Below are 27164 nucleotides of genomic sequence, written 5' to 3' on the forward strand. Positions count from 1 at the left end.
ATGCAGCACCAGGAGCTGAGGAAAGACTACACAAGTGTTGCAATCAAGACCTTGGAAAGCAACGTAACTGAAGCATGACAGCACTAACATTGACCCTGAAGCCTCACGGAGCCCACAGCCAAACAATTCTGCCTGCTGTACACCACGCATCCTTTATGACTGGACAAAGATTTTGCACTATCAAGTTTTGATAGAAAAATCGAGTACATTTTCACTGTTTTTGCTGTCAACATCTCACTGGTCCAGGGGGAAAACTTTTTAGAGAAGTAACTTGATATTACAAATCCTGACAAACAGTAACTATGTCTTACACTGCAGCACATCACTAGCTCTTAACATGCGTTCAGATAATAACAAACTCTCACTGTTTCGATAGCCAAAGCTACCACTTCACAACAGGACAGCATAGGGACAACAGGGGAATGGGCTGCACGCCATCAGACACAATGCCATTCACTCCATAGAATTTTTGCTCTTAAAATAATCCCAAAACTCCAAAGCAAAACACGTGTGAAACAAAGCATTAAAAGGATGTACGTAAAAACCACACTTACTTTGGGAAGAGAAAAACGCGTGCTAAGAAAACAAGACGCATTACCTCCAGAAAGCTTCTTTTAACATATTTGCATTGAAAATCAAAGCAAGGGACAGACGGAGCGCCGGATGCTGAGCGGTTTGCATGCAGCCACCCCCCCACCTGCACCCGGAGCGCTACTCGTGCGACTGCAAACGCTGGGAACCGATTAAATTTCACCGAGCTCCACGCTACCTGCACTGGCATTTCCTGTTCTAAACACTCCGAAAACACTCCAGCAGAGCTCGCTGACGGGCATGTGACTACCGCGTTAAACATTAACTTCTGGCCCTCAGCGAGACAACCCCCGGGCTCGCCCCGTCCCGCACGCAGTCCGCGCGCTCCTCCGAGCCGAGCCGAGCCGCGCCGCGCCGTGCCGTGCCGTGCCGTGCCGGCCTACCGCCGCTTACACAACCCGCGGAGCGGGGACAATGCCGGCCGCTCCGCGCGGCACCACGGCGGCCCCGGGAGGCGTTCAGCCGCGGCGCCGCACCGCGCACCGAGGAGACGGCGGTTACCCCCACCCCAACGCCTCCGCGCGGGACGGGACCCGCGGCCGCCCCCCCGCCCGCTGCCCTCAGGCGAAGTAGCTCCCACACACCCCGTCCCATCTCGGCTAGGGGGGCGGGAGGGGTGGTCCTCCTACCCCCTCCTCAGCTCGGATCCGCCGGGACACCCCACCTCACCTCTCGTCTCCGGCGGCGCCCGCTCGCGGCTCCTCTCTCGCCCCCTCCCGGCGGAGACTCCAGCCGCGGCCCCGCCCTCACGGCAACTTTTCCTCCCCCCTCGCCGCAGCCGTCTCCTCCTCCGCCTCCCCGCGTCTCGCCCTCTGGGGCGGCGCGTGCGCGTGCGCCATCCCGCCTCGGGTGCCGCCTCCGCCCAGCTCGGCAGCGCGCATGCGCAGTGGAACGGCGCCGGGGCAGACAGGATCTCACCGCGCGTGCCCGGCGCCAGGAAGAGGGAGGCGGGAGAAAGGGAGCGGGCAGCGCCCGGCGGTGATCGGAAAGGCCGGGCGGTGACGGGACCCGGCGCGATGTCTCAGTCGGCTGTGCCGCGCGAAGGGCGCATGCGCAGTAGGCGCGGTGCTGCCCGCACCCTTCGCGTCGGCGGGGGCTCGTGGGGCCGTGTGACGCGCCTCGCGCTTCCCGCTTCCCGCTTCCCGCCTGCGAGCACGAGGTGGGCGCGCAGGCCGGCCCCGAGCGCTTCCGCGCGCTGAGGCGAGCGGAGATCGGGCTGAGGCTGCCGGGCGGCCCGCCGTGGCTGGGCGGCCGGGGGCAGTGTCAAGCTGAGGGGCTGCAGCACCCCTTCTTTACCCCCTCTCTTAGTACCGTTCTCAGCACATCGCCTGCGTGCGAAGGGCGCGGTTATCCCGTGTGTAGAAGCAGCGCGGCCGTGCCCCAGGTAAATGTGAGGGAGCGGCTCTCGGAGCCGTACAGGAAGCCTGCGTTGGGGCTGTTCCAAACCACCGGTTTTTCGTGTTAATAACCTGTTAAAAAGAACGGGGCAGCGGTTGCTTTTCCAGCAATTGTTCCGCAGCGCTCCTTGCAGGATATCTGTCCGCACACGTGGGCTCTGCTGAAGGTGCCTATGAGGTAACGCAGGCTCAGGGCTGCTGCTGGGGTGAGGGCGGCTGTGCACGCCGACCCCGAGCACATAACATCCCAAAGCTGCAGTGCATCTCAGTGCCACGTTGCTCTCTCGGACCCAGTGCGGTATCACCTAAAGAGCTGCCCTCGGGTCACTGCCCCAAAGTCGCGTTCCTGTTATTTTATCTGCCGTATTATTTCGGGGAGGGAGGGGTGCTTCCTTTTGTTATTTGCAAAAGGAATTACTTGTTCATGAACACTTGCATTTCTAGTTGTTCGAGTGCCTTTAGTGGTTTGCTGTTACTGTCATCAACCTGGTTAAATGTGTGGATTTCATTAGCGTGTTTCACTTCGCCACTGGTAATGGTACTTTAACTGTTGCCATGCCCAGGGTCAGTCTTTAGCACACAACTTCTTACATTCCCACTTTTCCAGTTGCCTTTTTTTTTAATGGTTTTTCAGGGTTTGAAGAGTGCTTATGTGACAGAACGCATGGTCGCTTTCACTATGAAGTCTTCTGCCATGTAGTCCTTGTCTTGTAAAGTTTACTGCCCTCGCTGTTAGATCTCCAGATTGGAATGGTTCACTCTTAAAATACTGTGTGGGACTCAAGGCCCTGTGTCAGATACCTCCCTGCCTTATGGAGCTATCACACTTTAGTTAACTTTTATCCGCATTCATAAAATTCAAATTTAATACCTTTTGATCAGCCTGGTTTTGCTGATGTCTCTTCCATTCTGCTGCTTGTCCATTCTGCGGCTTGCTGGTAAAGGCAATTTCCTCAGTGTCACTCTCCAACGTTTATCATCAAGCATCCAACTTGTTACTTCAAAAAAACAAACAAACAAACAAAAAAAAAACCCCATGATGCTTTGAGAAGAATTTCAGTTAAACTGTCCAGACTTTATACCCATCTCCACACTTCTCAGTGATTTGAATAGTCATATTCTCAAATGGAGGAGCTTTAATACAAGATTAATATAAATCTATTTCTTGTGGCTTTCAGATGTTTTGGACAGTAATTGGCATGTATAAAGTATCTGTTTAAGAGTGTATACATTTTTGACAGAAAATAATACAGTACATTTCCTGAATGTTGTGGTTTTTGAAGGGAGTAGATAATCTGATTCTCCCGTTGTCCTCAGGTTCATCCAGTATTTTGGCATAGGCCCCATGTTCATATGTAGTTTATGTAGTACTTTATTAGCTGCTTATTGGTAGGTATTTGACTTCCTAGTTTTTTGATAGAAATTTTGAAGTGAAGACATGTTAAAGTCAGCGTGTTAGCATTACTGTCAAAAAGTCCAATTTCATGTTGGAACACTTTATTAAGGTACACTTATAAAAAGCCTTCTACATATCATCTTGGTTAGTGTCAGTTTAGCCCTTGAGCCCTGCATTACTTCTTTGAAAAGGCAGTCATGCAGAGGCATCTGTGAATCCCAAAGTAGGATTATGACTTCACTGTGATTATGACTTCATTTTGATATTTTTGCTTCTTCACATATGCTGCTTTCTTGTTTGCCTTTGCCCTTTCCTCAGCACAGATTTGTTTTTCCTTGCTGATCTATTTTGAAGTCCCTTTGGACATATGCTGGTTTCTTCTGTTCTTTTTTTTTTTTTTTTTTTTCCGAGGAAATGTAGTCTGTGAGCTTTAATTATGGTATATTTTAAGGTTTTCTACCAGGGAATCTTAATAGAGTCTCCCATGCAGTTCAGATGGATAATGATGCAGGTGTGGCACAGGAAGCCCTGCATGAACTAAAAGAAGAATTTTAAAATTAGAGTAAGTGATGCAAATGCAAAACAATGCTGCAAGGGCAAATTATTTCCTCTTGGAGTTGTCAGAACAGGATATGTGCTACTCATGATGCAGGGATGCAGAAGAATATTTACATGTTTTTAGTTCTGATGTTTATGTGAAGTTTGATAGTATTAACAACATAGGTTGTAAAACCGGAGAATTGACTGGAGAGTTAAAAAAAAGTGTTATGCTTAGAGGAAGGGGGTCCAGAATAGAGTAAAATAGGTATTCAGTGTTCTACTTAGAAATCCAGCCATTCAGTTTGGCTCCAGGCTGACTGACAAATATTAAGATTTTCAAAGGAAGAAAGGCTGGAGTGGATGACTATGGGGGTGCGGTAGAGAGTGACAGATGGACCCTGTCCAGATCCTTCAGTTCATCCAAGGGCTTGGCTATGTGCATCTCCAAACCAGGGCAAAATATACGTAGGGGAATTTGACACTGAAAGAAAAAGTTTAGTATAGTTAGGAGGCATCCAAAGGCTTTAAAGTAGTTGCGTTAATAACTTTTTCTCAAAACTGCAGGCACCGTACTTCTTTTTCACTGATGAATGAGATGGAAATGTGTTTCACAGCTGCATGTGACAAGGTTTAGTCATGTATTACATTTTTACATTGCGATCTATAGTGCTGTTGCTGCTGGCCGATCTGTAAATAAATTCAGATTCTTTCATCTGAAATAACTTTTTTGAGTAATGTATTTTGAATATGCATTGTTTCTATGAACATTTTCAGATCTGTGGCTGTCCCAGAACACTCGTTCTCAATTTGCTTTTGTATTTCTTCTTAACACTTGGAACATCTTTACAACAATCTTTTCAAACAGTTACTATCCTCTTCTGATAATTTATAAAGGAATTATATCTGCTTTAACTTTCCTTGAGGGAGTAGAAGACTGAATTTGTTGTTTTTAAAAAGTGAGTTAAGTATATTTTATTGAGTAGCTCATGTATTTGTTATTGTTACTATTGCTCTTCTGGACCAATATAATTCACCATTACACATTATATTGCCTAATATGGTCCAGTCTGTTTAACCGGACTGTCAAAGAATTTTATGTGCTCAAGTACTCGGAGACGCTTTAATTTAAAAATACATTTAATTCCAATGGCTGGGAATTGCCATTGTATTTTTGTAAGTAATGACCGAGTACTTAAAGTGACTGTCTGAGGCTGTGCAACTGTGCAGAAGAAGAATGGCGAATATCATTCTTCTGGAGGAACCTGCAATAAGAAAGGGGTCAGCGAAACTGTGCCCTATTCTGCACAGGCAGTAGCAGGATAATGTTTGATTAAGATAAAGGTTACTTAAGATGCTGTATTGCTGGACTACTTATGAATGCCTAATTTCCTATTTTCTCTAAGCTTCTGGGGTATTATCAGATCAAGTCTATACTTTTCGCCAAGGAATGAGAAAAAACCTTAAATATTTGAAGACTTTATAATACTGCGAGAGTTCACTGCAATAAGAAAAGCAGGTTGGTAGGAAGAAGAGTTATAAGGGAGTAAAGTAACCAGAGGAAAAAAAGAAAAAAGTATTTTTGTTACTTAAAACATCATAATCGTGCATTTTCTAGGGATGCTGAAAGGACATCTTAACATTTTTGTCCAAGACCTGTTCTCTAGTTTGTTTTGCTTAGCAGTATTATGACAAAAAGATCAAATGCAAAAGTAGAGCAAGTAAAAAATCTCTCTTAAGTTTTCAGGAAATTGAGGACATGTTCTTTTGTGGGTCACTTTACCTAGGTGTATTCCTTGTGTTTCCCTTACCATGAGCACATGTACCCACAACCTTTTCTTTTAAACGTACTCTAGCAAAGTTTTCCTTTATGTAGCTTGCAGCAAGCAGTCACATGAAATGTAGTCATCTGATTGCTCTCTTCTTGTTCCCACATCCTGTATAAAGGCTAAAATTTATACACACATTCACATCCATTTTCTTCTTCCAGACGGACTAGTGGAGCATTTCTTTAAAGACTCTCTCAAGCAGACAGGTGATGCTCAGCCAGCTGGTTTCTCACTCCTTTTTTTGGCCTCTCTGGATTGCTATTTTTAAAAAGCATTTTACTAACCTTTCTGATTGTATTTCTGCTTATGGATGTGCTGCAGCCCTGCTCCACGCATTCATGAGAAAGCTAGGTAAGGGCAAAACCTGCAGAGTTAAGGACAGAGTGAGCAGAAGTATAATTGAAGAAAAAGGCTATCAGAGGAAAATATGAAATGTTGACAACAAAAGTAAAAGTGAAAAAGAATAATGAAACAAGGGTTAATATCAGCAGAAACAAGGGTAGAAAATATAAGGATGTTAGAAGACATGAATGAAAGGAAATGTTTGACCACTTCTTGAACTAGCAGTAGACACACTTTCGTAGGGCATAAACACGATAACTTTTAAGTTCTCCTCTATTAGGTGCAGGAGCAAACACAGTGTATTTTGCTGTTACACACTGTATGTTATCCTGACCATTCGCAGTAGTTTTTCAAGTGCTAAAACGTTCAATAGACTGCCAGAAGCAATTTCACTCTGAAGTCATCCAGAGTTTCACACTGAGAGTGGAAAAAACATTGGTTTCCATTCTCCTCCAGACCTATTGATGATGATATGCATGGAACAAGATCTGTGTGTGCACGATTATGTTCATTCTTTAGGAATGAGGGAAAGAGTGGGGATTGCATAAATCTTGCAAATGAATAATTTTTTTTCTTTGATAATCCAGTTTCCAGTCCAATAATCTACCTTTCTGGAATGACAGTACAATGAAAATCCTCTCCTGTTTTGAGCTGTTACGTTTAAAATCCTTGAACAGCAACAGTAGGAGAACCTTCTATGCATGCTGTACATATCAGACCCTTTTTATGAAACTGTATCCTCATCTGACTGCTATAGCAAACAAAGTTTTAATGACAGTCTTTGTCTCACATGAGTCTTGCACAATCCTTTTAAGTTTGCATGTCTGGTTCATTGTTTTCTTCTAGGATATAAGCCAATGAGAATGGATGCATCTGTAACAGGAAGAGGAAAGAATGAGAGAGTTATTCACTTGAATATCTCATTCCTTGGACTCACACAGGCCATCTGTCTGGCAAACTGGAGCTTTCTGGGTGAAAACCAACAGAAATTAAGTAAAAAAAAAAAAAAAAAAAACCTGATATTTAATAAATATAAAATTGAGTAATATAGTGGTTGTGGTTAACATTACAAAGCATGTTTTCTCACTAGAGTTTAAAATAAGTGCGGTACCTCAGATAACAGAATGCAGAAATGTTGGTAAGAATTTCAAAGTGACTTTATCCTCTGTGGGAAACTGAACAGAATTTGCAGCCTGGTATTCAGAAATGATGTGTTTGTAGATGTTATAGTGCTGAGAAGTCCGTACTTAGTTCTCATCCCAGAGCTAGCGTGTTACTACTCTTTTCTGGAGAAGCAAGGGAATAGTAGGAACTTGCAGGTCTTGGAGCCAAAAGGAATGATTTCCTTGGTGAGGCCTGGTGCTGAAATGATCACCTTAACCCTGAATAGTTATCTGTCACGTGGACATTGCATAGATAGGACATGGATTGTAAGTCAGATTGGTTCTTTATAGAGGACAGGCGGTTTGAGTTTCAGCTAGTACTGATTTGTACTTTGTTTTTTTTTAAAGCAAATTCTCAAGGGGTAAAAAAAATGAAAATGGAAGTAAATAGGTTAAAACATCTTTTCTATTTAGGTGGATCACACCAGATTTGCCTGCTTTCTTTATGTAATACTGTAATACAGCTTTTCTAGGTAAATGAAATAGTTAAACTGAAGCAGAGGGAGTTAAGTAGATGAATTGTCAAATGGGCAACAAAATGCCTGAGAAGTGAGGGTGTTACACTGAACGGTAGAGGGGAGTTATTAGAGCTCTGTCCAAAGGCTGATATTGAAGCTCGTGGTGTTTCATATTTTCATTAGTGGTCTTGGCAAAAAAAATAGAAGTTGCTAATGTAATTATTGAGATCACAAACTTGGGAAACATTCCCTGTAGGGTGGTGTGCTACTGGAATAGCTGGATGACCTTGAGGTGCAGAGAAACAAAACAGGATAAAATAATAGCGAGTACACAGTCATGTGCTTAGGGACTAATAGCAAAGGTGCTCTAATATAAGCTTAGAGCTTGTCGGATGGAAAATGAGGGAATTTGAAAGCACTGACTGTGCAAACCGATGAGAGGGTGGCTGTGAGGTGCCAGTTTGGTGTTGCTGTGGAAAAGGTGAACTCAGTCATGGGTAAATTCAGCCGTGTATTTCTTGTACAGATAAGGAAGCACTGATGCCACTCGCTGTGCATGTGACTGGTGAAACTTGATCTCTACAACTGAGAATGGACCTGGAAATCTACATTCACAACATTGGAGTTCAGAGAGTTGCAAGGAAATAAAAAGCCCCATTAAAAGAGAGGCGTGGACAATAGACTAGAAGTACTACTATTGCTTCATTCAGCCATGTGAGGCCTAAATGACCTTACTGTCTTTGGACAGTTGAAGTAAATCTGGAAAGAAAGGAGGCTTGTATGGTTGGAAATTAACATAAATTGGCTAGGAATAAGTTTTGATTGGAAAACAGGAATTTTTTCAACTGTTCAAGCCTCTAAAAACTGCTGAGAGAAAGTACTGTATGCTGCGATGATCTGTAATGTGCAGGGGGCATATAATAGCATGAGGTTTGTTTCATTAAGCTGTAGGTAGAGCACACTCAGGCTTGAAGTGTCTTGTGTACATTAGCTGCAAGCAGGCTAAATCAGCTAATGTGTGTGGTATGGAGAACTGTTAGGTTTCTTTGCTATAGTAAAGGTGATAGTTGTGAGCACTGTGCTGAACAGTGTGCTGCTAGTGACTTTTTTTTGCTGCTTAGAAGGGCAAGACAGCAGGGCTGGGGCAAATACTAATGCTCATGTATTCGTCTCAGGAGAACTGCAGTGTTGCAGGTCTGCCGTACTGCTTCCTTGCCACGGATCCTTCTGATCTCCTCAGTGTCAGTTTTGAGCCTATTTCATAAGCTGAATATGTCTGAGTGAATGATAGTGTCATGAAACACATGGAGACCTATTTTTTTTACTTCGAACTCTATGTAGTATCACTTTCTCTTCAGCGACTGTGCATTAATGAAATGTATTTATATTGCAGCAAAGCCCTGCCAGAAAATGAGTGAATTCCATTTCAGTTCAGTAGTGCTTGCTGTAACTGGTCAGCCTGCTCTTCTTCCTCTGTGAACAGCGTGTTCTTATTTTTTTTCCTTGCCAGCAAATAGGCAAAATGTTCTCATTAAGAACTTGAGGAATGACATATCTCTAGGATTTAACTGCCAAAATTAAGTCTTACTTGGGCTCTTGAAGTATGGTAGGTCAGCCTAGGAAGAGCCAGTCACGTCTCAAATGTTTCTTTATAGTTATTTGTAGTTATCTTGCATAGTCATCCTTCAGTAATCTTGACTGTAATGACTGTAGAAGCTACTGTTTAAAGTTAATGTTTTGCCTAGATTGAGTAATTTGTTGCTATAGAAGAACTATGCAATGGAAGAGGAAACACAGTGATACCCTCTAAACTGCTGAATGCCTTCCTCCAGTGGGAATTCTTAGCCTGCTTCTCTGTATGCCATATGGGATCTCATTCCCTACGCTGTCCCTTTAAACCCTTCTCTGTTCTCTTCTTCTTCCTGTCTCAGAGAAATAGGATTTGTTTTCTTGCAGAAGGGTGCTGTCCTTATGAGAGCAGGAGAGAGATTGGATGGTTTTGTGCTTTTTCTCTTACTTTTTTTTCTCTTCTTTTCACTGTGTGTGTCGGGGACAGGGGGGTGAGTGTCCGCTTGTCCATCACAACTCCGGAGAAATCCAGTTCTGAGTTACACCTTCCACACAAAGCAGCCTGAAGGCATTCCTGCATTAATGAGTACAGCCCGCTCTGAGCTGGCAAAGTTCAGGCTGTTCCCTTTACAAACTCCATCGGATATTTTAATCTCCATTTGCTTCTGAAAGAGCAGTTGGCTCACAATATTGAGACGTAATTTTACTCTTAGAATCATTTAAAAATCCCGTGCCTCTTACAAGTATTGCTGAGCTTTGTCTCACAAAGTCCCTGTGCAGTCGGGCTGCACCAGGTGTTTTGGATGAATAGTCTGTTCAAAGGAAATACAATTTCCCCCTGAAAGCAAAATATGGGTTAATTCATCCTGAACGTAGTTCATACATACAGCCAAACATAGTGTAAGAAAGAAGCTATTTGCACTTATTAAGAACTACATCTTTCTGCTTAAAAACATTTCCAAATACTACTTTGTTGGTACTTCTGTCGGTCAAAATATGTTCAGTGTAGAATTGAGTCTTTTATTTCAAGTAAAATAAAAGCAGAATGTTATTCTACCTAAAATGGTTGTGGTATTCCTAGTGCACCTGGAGAACTGTGTATGTGTCTGTGTAAACCTGAGTTTTGCTTCTTTTTTTTTTTTTTTTTACCATGACATTTCTTGTTTTAAACACAAACAGCTTTTATCATCTGCATTAGTATTTCTATTTTATTAATTGAAAGCTGAGGAACAAATGACGTATTCTGTCCAAAACCAGATGTGATACAAAGTTTGGATTTTACAGATTTTTTTTTCCCCGAGACTCGTGTTTTAATCAGTAAAGACAACTTTTCCTTTCACTTTTATCATTTTCCTTAAGCTTTGAACCCTAATGATCACTTAGCAGCAATGCCTTCTGTAGGCAGTGGGTTGAGGTGTTCCTGCCGTGTGGGACGCGGTGAGCGTGGCGCAGTAGGGTGAGGTCTGACTGCATGGGGTTGGGAGTGCTGCCAAAGGCAGAGTGATGTCAGGCTGCTGTGTTCCTGCGCTGCACAGACACCGCGTGGGTGGTTCTGACTGACATTTGAAGTGCTCTCATTCACATGTGGACCCTGACTTTCCTCTTAATTCTCCCGTAATGGATATTTTACTGTAAACTAATAAACCTCTGTGCTAACAGTGCTTGCTAGAATCCTCATTGTGCATTAACACCTGATTCTGATGGGACTACCAGATCTTATTACTGATCTTTCAGAGTGCCCGGCAGGAGATACTTAAATACTTATATATATATATATATATACTTGTAAATAAATTGGATAAGTATAGGGTGATCTTTCTCACACCAGCAATAAACCCAAATTCCGATCACATTGGTACCATTGCCTGTAATGGACGTTGGTTTAATCCTGGTTTGAAGTTACTGATATTTCTTGACCCCACAACATCATACAGCACCAAGTTCCACAAATAGGCATTTCTTGAAGAAGTATATATTCATGTATCATGTATCATTTTGTCCCCTCCTCATCTCCTCTATACGATTCGTAGAGACCTTTGTTGGGACTTCCTTGATTTGTTTTTAGACAGTGTAATTGCTGTTTCCTTGCAGATAACTTTTCTTTGTCTTTTTGTTTTCTGAGGCTCCTCTGTTCTGCCATGCTGACTTTTTTGGAGGGAAGGTTTAAAACTCTTATTAGTTTGTGCTTAGTCTGAACAATCAGCTTGTGGGTTGTTTAAAATAAAGTATTTCCTTGAAATAATTCTACTTTCTCCGCTTGCTTTTTGTTAATTTCCTTTTAATAAGAGTATTTTACGTTCAGTATATTTTTTTTTATTGAACTGCATCAGCGTGCCCATTCTATTTTAGTAAACTATTTAATTTATTATCGTCTATCTTCTCCCGCCCAGTTACATAATAGCTCTGTGGCAAACATATTATTTGTAAATAATTCAGAGTACTTCATTTGTTTTTGAAAAATCTGTAGCCTCTGGGAATCACAAAGGGGCGAGCACTGAATGACTGTCAGCTGTATAGGCGTTTTCTGGTACTTCTGTCTAGACTGCTAATGATTTTTCCATTAAGGATTATAAAATTCTAATCCAACGTGTAGGATTTTATGCTTCACTTTCTTACTGTATTTCCTACAGTCTTAGAGACAGTCCAAAATACTTTGCACTCGTTAGGCCATCTAAGAGCTGTAGTAGAGGGCCTTAGCTTCCAGGTTATTCATCTTCAGTCTGAAAATAAATAAAACTGAGCTGTGTGTACACAGAGGCTCATTTTTTTTCCCCCACAGTTTTGTCAAGTATCCCAGAGTATTTCTGAGGCAGTGGAGATTGGAGTTGTTGTATTTTGTCATATGTACCATGCAAAAGCAACTGCACATGTGGTCAGCCTCAGCTCTATAATCTAAACATCCATTCTGCTGCTGGACACATAATAGCTTAAGATGGTGACGTTAATTTCAATTACAAATAAAGATTTGAAATTCAGTGAGTGCAGTGAATGGTGAAATTCTGCCTCCACAGAAGTCAGAGCCAGAACACCTTGTTTGATTTCACTGAGGTCAGAATTCTACTGGTAGTGTTGTTTTCCTGGCTGTGGTCGAAGCAAAGCCTATTAAACTAATTAAAACACTACAAAACTTGGAGACAACAGATTATTTCTTTATTTCCACAGTTAGCATTTGTGCAGATTTATATGGGATGGCATGCTGTCATTTAAAACTGCTAAGAATATTTGTGCCTGTAAGAAATTTTGCATCCGAAGTACAAGATTAGGCATAAACAACATGTTTTTAGAGGCAGGCTAACCATATAACTTAGCATGAATTGTTTGTTTCTTGGTATTGACTTGTCATCTGTCATTACATGAGAATTAGTCATGCAGAACATACCTTATACCTCAAAGCAGAAATGGAGAGACTGAGCAGAGAGACTGTGGCCCTCTGGATTCGGGAATAAATCTCAGATCACCTATTGCATGCAGTACTTCCAAAATTGATTTAGCTGCTGCCTACGATTTGCATGTGAGGGTAATTTAGCTACATAAAATGAAATATGGATTTATTATTTTTTAAGTCAGAAATAGGAATGCCATTATATCAGTGAGTATACTTTCCAACCGTAACTGTATAGGATTAAAATACAGACTCCCTCTCATGATAGTTATTGCTGGTACCAATTAGTCACCAGCATTGCTGACAGCACAGGCCACGAACTTGCCATGAACAGGCCGTGCTTTTCATACCATAGAGAGTTTTCAAGTGTATGTGTTTTTAAAAAGGCTTATATTCACGGAGCTGGTCAGAGGTATACATCTTTTACTTCATTTTTACACAGTTTGATCAGACAATATTTTGGATAGGTTGAGAAATAGCAGATCTGTTTCCTCTGTTCACCATATTATTGGTTAAAACATTGAAATGAATTTGTAGTCCCTTCTAAACTGCTATAACGAGCAGCTTAATGTAAAGACAAATGAAGCCAGTTTGGGAACAAAGACCTTTTAAAATATGTATTTACCCCCTACTACATTTCTACCCTTTCATCGCACCATTCCGTTCCCTTCCCGTTTGGAAGCAAGTATGAGTGTCACGTGTTGAGGTGTGCATACCGTTATAAGCATAGTAAGATGTTTGCATACTGTGATTGCTTACACTTGTGTAAAGCTGTTGCCCATGTGTTTTCTTTTTATCCTTTCTGCTGTGCTCCATTGCTGCGGGAATTTTTAGAAGTACCACTGAAATTTATAAAATATGTTTGTTATTTTGTATGTATCTTTCCAGACCTTTAACTAAAGAAACCGTTTTTATCTCACTTCGGAGCCATCTCTTTGTCCACAAAAATGAATAAAGTCCTGATCTCTGAAATTCATTGTTTTTACCCAAAACTGGTTTCCTACTTCTCATACGTTTGAAGTGCCATATAAGCACCTCCCGAAGTAACATACTAAAGTCAATAGAAGATCCCTGAATTTCCAGCCTTAACAAAAAATCTTCTTTAGTGGCAAAGGAGTTGTTTTTTTTCTGGCAGAGAGATTTGTTTATTGCAGTGAGCCTTGCACAATAAGACTACATACATCTAGAGTGATGCAGCCAGGGAACATTCCTTGGACGCTGGCAGTTGATCCTCTGTGCTGCTGAATGCTTAACGCATTGATCAGCCCTGATTTCTGCCAATTAACATTCTCCCAAAGAGTTTCCAAGCACAGCTTTAGGGTTTATCATGGTCCAAGGCCTAATCTCAAAAGGCAGTTTGGCAGAAGCCACTCAGTGTTGAAAGATCGAATACCAGAGTTGCACACTTCTCTGACACAATTGGCCTGTTTCAAAAAGAACAGCTCTGGGTGCATTTAACGTACTGGTATGTATATAGCTCTATGGTAGTTGAGCGAGGGAAAGAAGGAGGAACAGGGTTCTGCTGTTGCAGTTGACTGTTGAATTAGAGCTGCCCGATTTGCTGTGACAGACTATTTCAGAAATCTCAATTAGATGGAACCATCAAATGAGCATGTGTATGTATGTATGCTCAGTACTTCCCAAAAATCTTAAGCCTCCTGAGCCCATTCTATTTCTATGGATTCACAGATGTACAGAAAACTGAAGTTACCATCATGTGCGACACATAAGAAGAAAGATGCCTTAATCTGTGTGTATAAGTTGTCTTTACAAAGTATACAATAAATAAGTTGTGTTCCTTGTTCATGGTGCATATGTTGTTGTATTTCTATAGCAGGTTTATAAAAGCTTATTATGGCTTATAAAAAACAACTTCCTTCCTCTAGAACATGCTTGCATTGCTCCTTGCTATAGCTTTTTTTTCTTTAACTTTTGTATTTTCAGGCTTGAAGAATTCTTTTTTTTTTTCTTTTAACCATTGTCCATTTAATTGTTGTACGTTGTACATGGTTAAGGTCCCCAAACTAATCCATGCTAGGAAACTTGTCAGCCAATGCAGTTGGTTTTGCTTGCTTCCTATGAATTTATGGATGTAGTAGAAGTCTAATATTCATGCTTCTAAAATGTCAGAGCTTGCCAGCATATCAAGAACAAGAAAACTCACGTGTTTTCAAGTCCCCGAATACATTATGGCTGTGGGGGGAAGGGTATATGAATTTTGTTTCTATTAACAGAAGCACTTACTGAAACATAGCTTGCAGTGATACTATTCTGGTAGGTTTGACACAACTGGTTTTTTAGTTGCCATCAGCACCAACATTCGAAACTCATCCAGGAAATGCCTTTGTAGTTTTTCATACCAGTACGTAGTTTTGTCATAGCCAAATGCGCTGCATTTTCCGTAAACAAATCCATATGACAAAGACGTTGATGTCCATAATTAAAGTTGAGTTAGAGAAGGAAAGAAGAAAATGGCTTAACTTGCTGTCACCAAAGTAATGATGAAACTCTTAACTTTGGCTCAAGCAGGTTTGAGAAAAGTGGTTGGTTTCTCTGTGCTCATCTTGAGCAGGTGGTACTAGGAGTTTATGGAGTGTAGTGTCATGGTATTACTCAGTTCTAATAGAATCAGCACACCTACCAAATCAAATTCCCTGTTAGCAATTTCTCCTAATGCACCTGTTCTGAATTGACAAGCAAAGATTTTAGGAAAAAAAACGAGTTTTCACTGAAGTAAAAGAATATATAAATACAAACACAAAATATCTCAGCCAGTACTTGCCAAATTCCTTTATTTATGTTGTGTCAACAGATGAAAAATAGATTCCAGAAAAGAGATAACACATCAGGCGTTATGTGCCAGCTGCCAAGGAAAGGTCTTCTCAGTAGCCTTTAGTAACATTTGGACCAAAAATACATGAATGTGCAGCTTTCCAAACTTTGTACAGTATAGAGTGCAGCTTCTCTCACAGGTCCTCTGTTTCTGGAACATTGTTGGAATCTGAAGGTTGAATGAACACTACTGGAATATTCTCAGATGTCCATCCTTTAGGAGTCCTATTGAAGGATCTTCTGGTAGCAAGAGGATTTGCAAGAATCATGAATCTTGGATCATTTAGCATCAGTAGATTATAATCTGGCACCTTGAATTTAACCAGCTTTGATGCTCTCTCAAAACCACCAAAGGGAGTGGCAACTCTGTAGATTTTAGAGAAATAAAATTAAAGTGTTATTTAAATTTTTCCTGTTTTATTTTTCTCCCAGAGATTGAAAAGGATTGAAGTTATTTGAATGACAAAAATTACTAAAGACTTTGGGAAAAGAATGCTATTTTTTTTCTAGCAAGTTATCCCTAAGATCTGATGGTTTTTTTCCCGTAGGTAAAGCTCTTTTCAGAGTCATCAGTAGAAAAGTGGATAGAAAAAAATGTTGCAAGAAAACCTCTTCACTGGTGAGTCACAGTTACTAAACTTACTTCCTTGGTGACAAATCGATCTGCCTGAAACACATAGTTCAACATATTCTCAGTAGTGGGTGACTAGTTTAGGAAGTTCTCATCCCATTTTCTCATATTCCCAGCTGCTTTTTCTTCCCACTACACTGTATTTGGTACCATATTGTATCAGTGTATATGTGGGATACGTGATCAATTTGGATCACTGATATCATCTGCATTACAAAAATAATAATAATAAAAAGCACTGCAAAACGAACGAACAAAGAAACAAACCAAAACCAGTGCTTCAAAAGGAGGACTTTAAAATCCAAATTATTTTTGCAATCTGCTTTTAAATCATTATGGCGCAACGATTGTAACAATACGAGTGAGGAGGCAGTGAAGTGTAACATCAAGCAGAAAGGAGCAGCCAAAGACAACAGCCTTTGGAAAGGAGAGGAGTGGGTGAGGACTTCTTATCTCGGCTTTGTTGCTGAAGAAAATGTTTATGTAACTAAGCCTGGAAACACTGGCTGAAATTGGCCCCTAATCTGCAGCCAGTATTTTTTCATGTTATTTGAATGTAAATGTTCCCTCTGATGATAAGCCTGAGAAACTAAAAGATAAGAAATTCTAAGCAGGAACTGACTGTAACATGCATTTGAAAATATCTTAAAACAGAAGTATTTCTAAATATTTCCCATGATTCTTTTATATTTGCCAGTTTCTAGGATGAAAAAAAATAGGAGAGCAGGGAGGAGGGGTGGAGAGGGAGAGGTGTTCCTCTTTTTCCAGAATCCTTTGCATAAACAAACGTGATCAAGTAGACATGCCTGTTTTTACCAGCCATACAACTTTGCCAGGATATAGTCTGGTCAATGATTTTTAAGTTGCACGTTAATGCTCTATTTCTGTAAAAATACATACGTAGTAGTATGTGACAGTTATTATTTATAGTGGAATTTCTCCAGCCCTGGTAGGTTTTGTATATTTGGTACCAAACAGATCTACTGGTATGTATTTCCAGTGACTCCAGGTGATAGCGTAAGCCCAGAGCAACAGTAACTAAAAAAATTAAATTGAAAATCTGACTAGGGATTTCAGTGAGGTAGCAATGGACAAAACATCACCTAGGGGCAACTAAGTGCACAAAAATAAAGAAATTAATACATTAGAAAAAAAAAATAAATCTGTGACCTAAAAGAAATATTGCTGCCCAGGCACTGTGCAGATGATTCACTGAATTATGATACAAGCAGGCTTTGGCAAAAGGGATAGTGTTAAATCCTAAGGTCAGTCAGGCAAGATATAAAAAAATCATGAAAGTTCTGGGCGTGCATACTTAGGAAGGGAAGAAGGCTGCTTTGGATTAAACTCTAAAACTCTTTCCCAAATGAAGATAAGATTTTGCAGCAGCAACCACTCCAGGCATTAAACTCTCTTGAGGTCAAAGGGAATTCTTTTCAGAGTGCCTGTGGTATCAATCTTTTCCTGTCTTCTGGGTCACAGTGCCAAATTGGATACCGCATGATACTGATTAAAAATAATTGCTTGATAATTGGCACAAAGTGAATGTGGTGATCTACATCTTACAGGATAATAAAGATTGTTTTAATTGCTGCTCTAATTAAGGTACTCATTCTCACATTGTTTAAATATTTAATCCTCATCAATATATAAATAAAAGGAACAATCAAGATGAATAGAACAGTAACAGCTGTATAAAATCCAAAACTATTCTATAGTGTAATACTTGCTATTTTTGGTATTTTATTCTTTTAAGTACAACATATTTCTATAGGCAACAGAAACAGGAGAGTGTTCTATAGTAATTCAAGTGGCTTTTCTGGGGAAAAAAAAACATTAGTTACTATGTGAAGGCTGGCTGCAGAGGATTATGCATTCTTGTGTGTTTGGCAGAAGCACATGACAACAGCATAAAGGATAGTATAGTAATTGACTAATACATGTAAATTTTCCTTTGCAGCAGCGGTATATTTCTTGTGAGCAATAACTTGTCTGACAACATGATGTTACAATGACCTGTGTTGTAAGCTCTGATTCATTGTATAGAAACCTAGAACTCATATGTAAAAATTCCAGGAGTCATTGCTCATAATAGGGGCAGAAATCCTGGTTCAGAGCCATAGGAAGTAGAACCAGGAAGTTTAAGAGACTGTTTAATAACCACTTTGCGTATTCCTGAAAAGTTGATGTATGATTTAATGTCAGCAGGCACAAACAGGTTTTCAGCTGTTTTGCTAGGGGTTCTTGTTTTGGTCTCAGTCTTATGGTATATTTCATTGTCTCAAAATAGGAGATTAACTGCAGTTGATTATTCAGGAAAGCTTGGGGTAGCTGTATTAGCAGCTTCAATTACATCATTTTGAAAAACGTGAGTTTTGCAAATAAAAATGGGACTATTATTCTCAGAACATTTTGCTTATTCTATTAATTCTATGCGAAAAGGAGATGTAAGAGCAGACAACTTGATCCTACAAAATGCTCAGACCTTCATGGTTAAGTTACTGCAAGAGCTAACGCCAGTTTGGCAAAGGTATTTAGGTGCTAAAGAACAGGCTAAACATTTAGTCTTCACTAATCTCTTACATTAGTTGGAGTTAGGCAGCCAAAATTCCTTTGAGGATCTGGTTCTTGGCATTTTTACAATATAGTTCAGAATCCATTAATCAATAAAAGCAGAGCCTGGTCCAGATGGACTGGATTCCTTTAGTGTTTTTGGAACAGTAGTCTTTGGGAATTAAGAAGGCTGAGTAATAATTTGTCTGGTAGGACAGACAGAACTAGTCAGACCTGCTTGTCTTATGTGAGCAAGATGTAGTGCTTTGTGTGTCATACGTAATCCAAACTTTGATATTTTATTCAGTTTCAGGAAGGCATATGCAATGAAGGTACTAAATTAACTGATATTACAAACTCATCAGCATATGTTAATTTCCCAGAAGGAACCTCCAAGACAAATCAGATGGCATGGCTCTGTTCTGAAGCATTTCTCTGTGAGCACAGATTCCTTTTCATCCAGGGGGAGAAAGGGTAGCCTTGTCTGAAGAGTCTTCTTACAGTGATTCAATGAACCCAGTTTCTCTGATTATACGCTCTGTCTACTGCTAGCTGCAGTTCAGCCATTATTGGCTGCCTCTCAGAAAGCCCTGCATCAGAAGGCAAATGTGCCTGTTGTTTGTTGCCACTGCCTCTTCCTTCATTGACCTGCCAGCATTACCAGATCTCTGCAGTGTAAAATGCCTGCTAGATTCCAACTAATACTACTGTGAATTCCTCAGTTCTGATTCTGGTACTGTTAAAGTCAGTGATAAAAAATTGCACTGCTATATGGTCCAGAGTTGACATTTCATTGCTGGCAGTGAAAAACAAACAAACAGAAAAACCTGAATGCTGGTGAACACTGAGTATACTTTTAAGCCATGATTGTGTGGGGCTATTCCATCACATCAGATGTCCCTCACCACTAAAGTCATGTTGCTGGTTTGTCCTGGAACATGGAAAGCTGAAAGGAACCTGAATATGGCCGGTGAAATCCAAGTGCCATGTTGACAGATACCACTGAGCAAACTTGGGCAGAATCTCAGGCCTGTTTCTTCGGGAGCTCTGTGCATCACACATACTGTTAACCACACCCTGTCCTGACTAATGATGACTGTACTAGTGTTTTGCTGGAGAACAGACATAATGGTATTCTGTTGAATGATGAATCATGATAGGAAGCCTTCATTGATGCCCCCACTGATAACAAAAGGGTGTCATTATATCACACTTCAAGTGTTTAAAACACTGTCATTTGCTTTCTCTCCAAGACTGCAATTAAAGACATCAAGGATGCTGTGACCTACATTAGATAACTTAGCAGTATCTAGAAACAAAAGACTGCTGAAGTTTTCCTTCTGCAAATGTTCAGATCTGTTTAACGACATTAGCAGCTACATCTGTCTTAACTGAAGCTCTTCTGTGATTCCTTAATTAATACAACGTTGCCCAAACTTCCACACCCGAGAACAAACATGTTGTACTGCTACCGCAGGAAGGTTAGAGTACATTACTGCACTTTCACTCAAAACCCGTTGCCAGTACTGTTGAATTGCTGTGTCAAATGACGGGATGTGCATGAACAAAGCTTTCTTGCAAGAAAGATCTTAAAAGATCTGAGAACTCAGGTTCAGACCCTAGTTTCTTAACTTCCACGTGAGCTGCGTTATTGTTCTAGAGAAAAAAAAAAGAGTGTTTATTCCCTCTGGCCCAACTCTGGTTTATTTTCAGTATTCTGGCAGAGGTCACATTTAGCATCTGTAATATTTGTGGTTAACTGGCTTGGCAGTTGCAGGTCCGATGCATGTTTTCAATCCCATTATCAGGCACTCCACTCTCCTGTCCGTTTTTAGAAGTGTAGACATTTCACTCATGGCTCTGAGATCCCCTCCAGTAGGCTACTATCTCGAATTTCAACTTTGCAAATTCTTTATTTCTTTTGGAGCTTGTCCTTCTTGCTCAAAAACATGTATCAGAGTGTACCCTATGTATCAGTTTTTCTGGATTCACCAGGTTGTCGTTGTTGTTATTATTATTATCATTGAGGAAAGTGGTGTTTTTGTTAAAGTATCATGTATTGTATCTCTGTATCTTGCCTTTTGAATCTGTCAGTTTCACAACCTGGATCTGTATGTATGTGGCAAGTTTTAGGCTTTTTATGACAGTTGCAAGAGTGAATAAGGAAGAAATCTGAGCGGTTAGTGTTTATATATAGAGGACAACTAACAGATTATGGGACCACAAAGCAGCTAGAAATTCACAAATAAGCCATCAGATACTGTCTCCACTCATTGAGACATCTCTATTAATGCACTCTGTGCGTTGTCTGATCCTATCTTTCAACAGTGATGACTTGTGTGCTGGACTTCCAATCTCTCTTGTGTGAGGGAGCACTGATTCTTTCCCTATTTCTATGGATATGTATCTTTGGCTATTTTTCTTCCCTTTCAGTTGCAGTGACCATAGTACACAAACTGTGCTGCTACTGTTCCAATGTTGGCCTCTGCAGTGTATCTCTCTGATTTGTATCTGTTAGTTTGTTTACTGACAAAAGTGTGTTACATACTTGTGGTGTGTATTACATTGTATTAGGATATAAAAATTAGTGTGGTGTCTGCAGTGCCAATTTCAATGTATTGCAGAGTTTTTGCTCCACGCACTCATAGTTGAGGCCTGTCTATGATAGGAATCCAAGCGTTGTTTGGGCTATTTTTTGCTAAACATATAGCTGTGAACTTTTTAAGTAGGTTGCCATCTGTCTGTTGTTTTGAGGAGGGAGTTGAGCCTTGGCTGAGCTGTAGTAAATAATTGTCCGTGACTTTGATAAATAATGATAATGTGAATGGAATGAATGATAGCAATGAATGGTGAGTTTTAAAACCTGCAAAATATTTCCAAGCCATTATTGTTGATGTGTCAAGAAGCTCTACCAAAAAGCCTCAGTGTACAAGCTACTGTATAAGAAACTTTATTCTCAGACCTCTTTCTATTTCTAATGTATTTTGAAGTCTGCTTCTAGTGTAAGTGCTAATTTATTACCAAATGTTTTCAAAGGTACAAAAAAAGAGTTAAATGTGATAAAATATGCAAGCTGCTGGCTGTTTTGACTGTGGCACTGCTAGAGGGGTAGAGTTCATTGTAATACCATTGCCTACAAAACAAGCCAGTGCGGTGTGAGCTGTAAAACAAATCAATAAATAACCTTAAAGAAATAAGAAGTAAAAATAAATGTGGTTTGCCTTATATAGTTTACAAGCCAGGTGTTACTGAGAGTTTCCCTGATGGGTCTTATGAGGTCATTATGCCATACCTGCCAAAGTCAGCAGAAAAAGTTCGAAGTGTTACTATATCCTATACTATTTTTTGTGTCACTCTTTGTTTCTTTTTCTCTCTCTCTAGTTCTTTCTCTCTCTCTTTCTTTTATTCAATATTTTCAACAATTAATCTCCCATTATTTGTTCTATAGTTAATGTTGGGCTCAGGCTACAGAGAGAGACTAGTTACCTTCTTAAAACTCGTTTGCTTCTTGTAATCTGTGTAATTTTTTGGGGATGTATTTGCAAGCACAGGTGGTGTGTATTTTTACAGCTGCTGGAAACATTTTGTTTCACAGTAATTCTTTTTCTCCACTGTAAAATTCAGTGCCCACTGAGAATTACCTGTTAAAGCTCCTGTAGTCCGGCAGTTCTGGCTTTGCCTCGGGTTTGAAAAGTTTAGGATATAAGGCCTCCAGCAGCTCTGGATCATCCCTAATGGCTTCTATCCAAGGAGACTGATAATACTTTGGCACAGAAGTAGTGTTGAACTTTTCAGGAGGAATTTCTTTTAGTGGTCCAGAATATCCTGCAAGGAGATCACGGCAAAACCAGTATAACAATATATTGCCTTTTTGATTCCTTATGATCATCCTAGGAAAATAGGAAGTGGTATTCCATCAGTTCATGGTTAGATAAAATGAATAACTGAAACAAATGGGTTGACCAAAGTCACGCAAAAGCAGAAAGGTCACAGAGTGCATTTGGAGATTTTTAGATGACTGCTCTGAAGTATCCTACTCTCCTTTTGAGGCTACATTTATTTCAGCTTTATTTAAGTTTATTCATATAATCGTAAGAATCTGTTTGAAAATACAAGTATATCAACACAGTCCTTGGCCTGAATTAACAAACAGATTTTTCTCTGCATAAGCACCGGAGGGTCAGGCTCTCATCAGAGTTTTAATAAACAAGTGAAATCCATATTCAGTGTGATTTCTTCTACAAGCAAGTACATTGTGGCAAGAGCAAATAGGGAAGAAGGAAAAACAGACCTAAAAGTACAGTTTGAAGAATTTAAATCAGATTATCCTAATATATGAGTTACAGTATTTATTTGAAAAACAAAGAAGATCTATTTTTCCTTTTATCCTTATTCAGCATCCAGTTCTACAAAGTAATGCTATTTTCTCTTACAAATGTAAAAAATACCCTACCCTGTGGTTTAATAACTGTTTATTTCACCAGAACTAAAGCAAAAAGTTTTTACCATTTTCAAACGTGAAGATTTCTACCATCTCTTAGCAATGGAAAATACCTCCGTTTGAACTGTATTTGTCCCATGTATGCACAGAGTCTTAGCATTCTCGAACAGAGTAGCATTGACCTAGTTTACATAGACTGGAAAAAGTCTGCACAAGACATGCATTGAGTAATTCCAAACAAAGAAGGAATTTGTAAAAAAACAAAACAAAAAAAAACCCAAAACAAAACAATGTGCTCATGGATAATTCATAAACAGGAAGAAAGGATGTATCACTGGATAAATTAATCACAACAAATTAGCCTTCTCTAGTCTTAAAGAATACAAAATAAGGCCTTCCGTCAGCTCACTGCTTTTAATAAAGAAAACAGTACCCTCACAGTTAAGGACTTAAATAAAACAGAACTGTGTTTATAGCTGGGGTAAATTCCTCTTTAAGTTACTTCTCTATAAAAGTGTCCAGCAAAACTTGCAATGACTTCATATTTACATTTATGGGTAATTAAACTACAACGGATAATTTTCAGACTGTTGAGCATTGTATTGCAGTTTAGAAACTAGGGCAATGTAAATGCAGTGTATTAGTCTGGTTTAACAACTGAGGAGCCTTCTCAATATTTATGGGATCAATAAATATATGAGCAGTTTCATCGGATCATAATGCGTGCTTTAATTGAAGGAAAAGTAGTACGAAAGGCATATAAAATCTTTAAAAATGAACAGAAGCAACTAAATTGTACTGCTTTAAATTTCCATGGGAAATTCTGATTAGCTATCTTAACTAAATTTATGAATTTCTAACAGCAGTTCCTTTAATAAATTATGGTTAATGATGTTGTTTTATAAAGAGCTCTGTCGCTTGCTGTGTAATGAACACTAAATATAATTCATACAATTCATATCATACAAGTCAATGTATTACCTGGGGCAATGTTGTCAGGATGCGGTGGGCTCCGGGGATCAGGTGTATTAGGGGGAGTCATTGGAGCGTGCTGGGGAATTCCTTCAACACTGAGGCCATCCATTTTAACACTGTGTATGGGCTCTCCACGCTGCATTCGAGTAGAAGTAAACATCATTGATAGCAAAGGCAAAAAAATGAAAAAAGAAAAGAAATAAAAGAAAGAGTTCGTCCATGATTCTCTTTTGAGGAGTGGCGTATTACTCTATTTACAACCCAGGTCTGAGACCCAGGGCATATTATCCAAAGGCATACTGTCCTGCTTTTAGGTACCATTTTTGCTAGACAGCATTCCTCTGGGCTTTCTAGTTGCTATCCAGAAGATTAAACAGTTTCACAACTCTCTTTCAATGGCTGTGTAAGCAAAAGTGAATAGTCTATCAGTGTTAAGAATGGCATTACAGCACAATTTTAAATGCATGTATTTCAAGTGTGTGAAAGCTTTATACAGAGAATTGAGAGTTTGAGGAGCTAGATCAACAAGAGGCCTAATTCCATCTAACTGAGTTGTCTGACCTTTTCCTAAGTTAAGATCTATTTAATTACTGACATGCAGTCTAAGAAGTGAGTTCATCCCTTCTGTTGCACATACTGGTCACTACAATATCTTCCTGTGCCTGTGGGTTGTGTGGTCCACAGCGAACAGTAAATCCTGTTACTTTGACAGGGGGCTGATGGATCACCGAATGCTAGGAGTTGTGATGTGCAAGATGAGGCCCTCTCACTACGTGGATATTCAATAAGTCCGTTAGGTTTGAGCCATTTGAGTTGCAAAGCACTGATTCTTCAAAGCTTCTTTTCCTATCTCAGTTGAAAATGCACTGCATTTGTTGAATTGATTTTGTTTGAGATTTTCTTTTCCTGTATTTATAATAGAAGTAGCAACTTCAGTGTAGGTCAGTTTCTGAAGATTAACGATACGGTGTTATTTTCCACTCTGCTGTTGGGTCATCAGTTCTAAGGAAACATCTAAAGGCTTAATCATTGTTGCATAAATGTAGAATTGGAGTTTCATAAGAAGTCAGTATCTTATTTTAGCTATGACGCATAAGCTAAAAGTAATTTAAATATAGACAGTTTTAGAATAGGAGTTTTTTTTAAGTAGGAAAGCAAATACTCAATACTTGTTTTAACTTTAAGCAAACGGAAAAAGATCAAGGCAGTCTGATTTGGAGCCATCCTAAGGTATGTTAGAAAGATTAATTTCGGCAGCCAGAATCAGCTGGTGAAGAAAACAATGTCTAAATAGGCATTTGAGGGAGAGGAACAAAAACCAAAGAGGAATAATTTCTTCCATTGTCAGAATGTCATACTGACTGTATATCATGCACGGTTTGTGTGTTTTTGGGAGAAATACTACAGAAGATTTAGAGAGATGCTCAACATTTGCATTACAACGGTAATTACAAACTTTCTGCTCCCAAAGCCTCCTTAGGAGATGCAGTTATACAAAAAAGTTTCCTTAGAGTCAAAAACCTGCACTTGTTTTATTTTTTCTGATTGATTTACAAGTACACGTGTGTTTTTGTTAATACAACTGAACATAGTTTGAGTAACCATCGGTGCTTTGCTGTTTGGTTCATAAATTACTCATCTCCTGTTTGTACCAATTTAAACTTTAAGCGTCTTCATATCAGTACATTACGTAGAGTCACTATGTTTATTTCCCTAAGTGGAGTTCTTGATAAACAAAAATTTCAGTAAAAGTCTTTCTATGGATTCCATAGGGTTTGGATACTAATACAATCATAGCATCATCACCTGTGTGGGATTTAAAGATTCAAAATTGTGATGGAATTAGAGGGGCTGCTTGCATGCAGTATTAGGCTGGATGTAGAGTGCTCACACTCAAATAATTAAGCCTTTGCCATGTCGGAGAGCTAAATAAAATGTATTGTTTTTCTCTTTATTTTCAGACATTAAACAAGTGGTTTAAGTATTTTGCCAAGGCCACAGATGAGACAAACATCAGGTGCATTTAATCACTGCCGTGAGGATACCCAGGGTATTGCTAATGCTTTAACCCATTTCCTGAGGGACTAGTTCGGAAAATAATTGTCTTTTAGTGGCAAGCTTTATCCTTTGTCTCCTTGTTCTTCCTAAAGCTACAAATAAATCATGCACAGTGTTTATCACAAGCACAAAAGGAACCCCAGGCTAGTGCAACAGTGTTAGCAAGCTATTACAAAATACTCACATTTCTTGGCTTGTTTGCAACATAATGATAATTTTCATATGTGTATTTGTCAGATCTCCGCTGACGTCTCTTGAAGAGTCTTGCGCCTCTGTTGCTGAGTGTTGATAGTTCCTCTACCATGATGTCTCTTGGGGTGCTGACCTTTTTTCCAAGGTTTAAGCTGGGTGAGACTGCAATACAATGAATAAATACATACCCGTGTTTTTCTTAAATGCCTGATGTGGCACACCCTACACCTGAAACCCAATAACACATCGGTGCATAATTATCTAATACATGGAGGGAGCTTCATAAGGTGTTAGTGAAATTAATCATTCTTCCAAAATTTTGGAGTAGAGTACAGAACACTACAACCCTGTTTTTCAAAGATGCCAAGCACCCCAAGCTCCACATTTATTTCAGTTGAATGACATTTAGCTGTTCTGAAAACTGGATCAATGTTGTCCTGCACGGAGACTAGGAAAAACTGGCTTCTGCTGAAACTAGTAACAAAATTCCATCTCACCTCAGCAGTCCCAAATCAAACCTTTAGTTAATTTTGTGTTCTGCACTGGATAGATGAGCAGGTAGCTCCTTTTAGACACACCTACCAGTTTCTTATAGCTTATATACATTTTATTTTGTAATTATTCTTAAAAATTCTGCCTGTTGTTGTTTTGTTTTTTGTTTTTTTTAAATCTGGGCCATTTTTTACTTTAAGAGAAGTTTGTTTTAGAAAGTCTGTATTAAGTAACATTTTTTTTATTATATTTAAAGAAACAATCAAAATAAAGCTCAAGATGTTAAAAATGAGAGACAGAACAAAGATTGACAGCATGCTTATAAA

The 27164-nt window shown here is 39.7% G+C and overlaps 3 protein-coding genes across 6 annotated transcripts in view; 1 reads left to right on the forward strand and 2 right to left on the reverse strand.

The window, feature by feature from the left end:
- Positions 1 to 1314, reverse strand: part of USP53 (ubiquitin specific peptidase 53) — a 32601-nt gene extending 31287 nt beyond the window's left edge. For both annotated transcript variants that reach the window (NM_001389489.1, NM_001395991.1), the window contains 1 exon segment: positions 1261 to 1314. The gene's annotated coding sequence lies outside the window, so the exon portion shown is untranslated.
- LOC121113240 (serine/arginine repetitive matrix protein 1-like) lies at positions 1 to 16116 on the forward strand. Its single transcript, XM_040700474.1, has 3 exons — positions 1 to 63; positions 642 to 1975; positions 16045 to 16116. The coding sequence occupies exons 1-2, from the start codon at positions 1 to 3 to the stop codon at positions 1788 to 1790; spliced, it is 1212 nt and encodes a 403-aa protein (XP_040556408.1). The 3' UTR covers positions 1791 to 1975; positions 16045 to 16116.
- The window catches only part of MYOZ2 (myozenin 2), a 17211-nt gene continuing 5478 nt past the window's right edge, over positions 15432 to 27164 (reverse strand). For 2 of the 3 annotated variants that reach the window (XM_015276275.4, XM_040698976.2), the window contains exons 2-5: positions 26339 to 26508; positions 24103 to 24232; positions 22322 to 22505; positions 15432 to 15862 (exon numbers count right to left, since the gene is read on the reverse strand). In XM_015276275.4, coding sequence (XP_015131761.1) covers positions 15631 to 15862; positions 22322 to 22505; positions 24103 to 24232; positions 26339 to 26458 — 666 coding nt within the window. In that variant the 5' untranslated portion in view covers positions 26459 to 26508 and the 3' untranslated portion in view covers positions 15432 to 15630. 3 annotated transcript variants of the gene reach the window in all.

Source organism: Gallus gallus, chromosome 4 (genome assembly GCF_016699485.2).
Source record: "Gallus gallus isolate bGalGal1 chromosome 4, bGalGal1.mat.broiler.GRCg7b, whole genome shotgun sequence".
Classification (NCBI taxonomy): domain Eukaryota; kingdom Metazoa; phylum Chordata; class Aves; order Galliformes; family Phasianidae; genus Gallus; species Gallus gallus.

Bases quoted from the DNA above. Each gene is read 5' to 3' on its own strand.
- LOC121113240 (XM_040700474.1), top strand. From the start codon at position 1: ATGCAGCACCAGGAGCTGAGGAAAGACTACACAAGTGTTGCAATCAAG. The intron at 64-641 runs GTAACTGAAGCA...TGAAAATCAAAG, and splicing joins TCAAGACCTTGGAAAGCAAC to CAAGGGACAGACGGAGCGCC.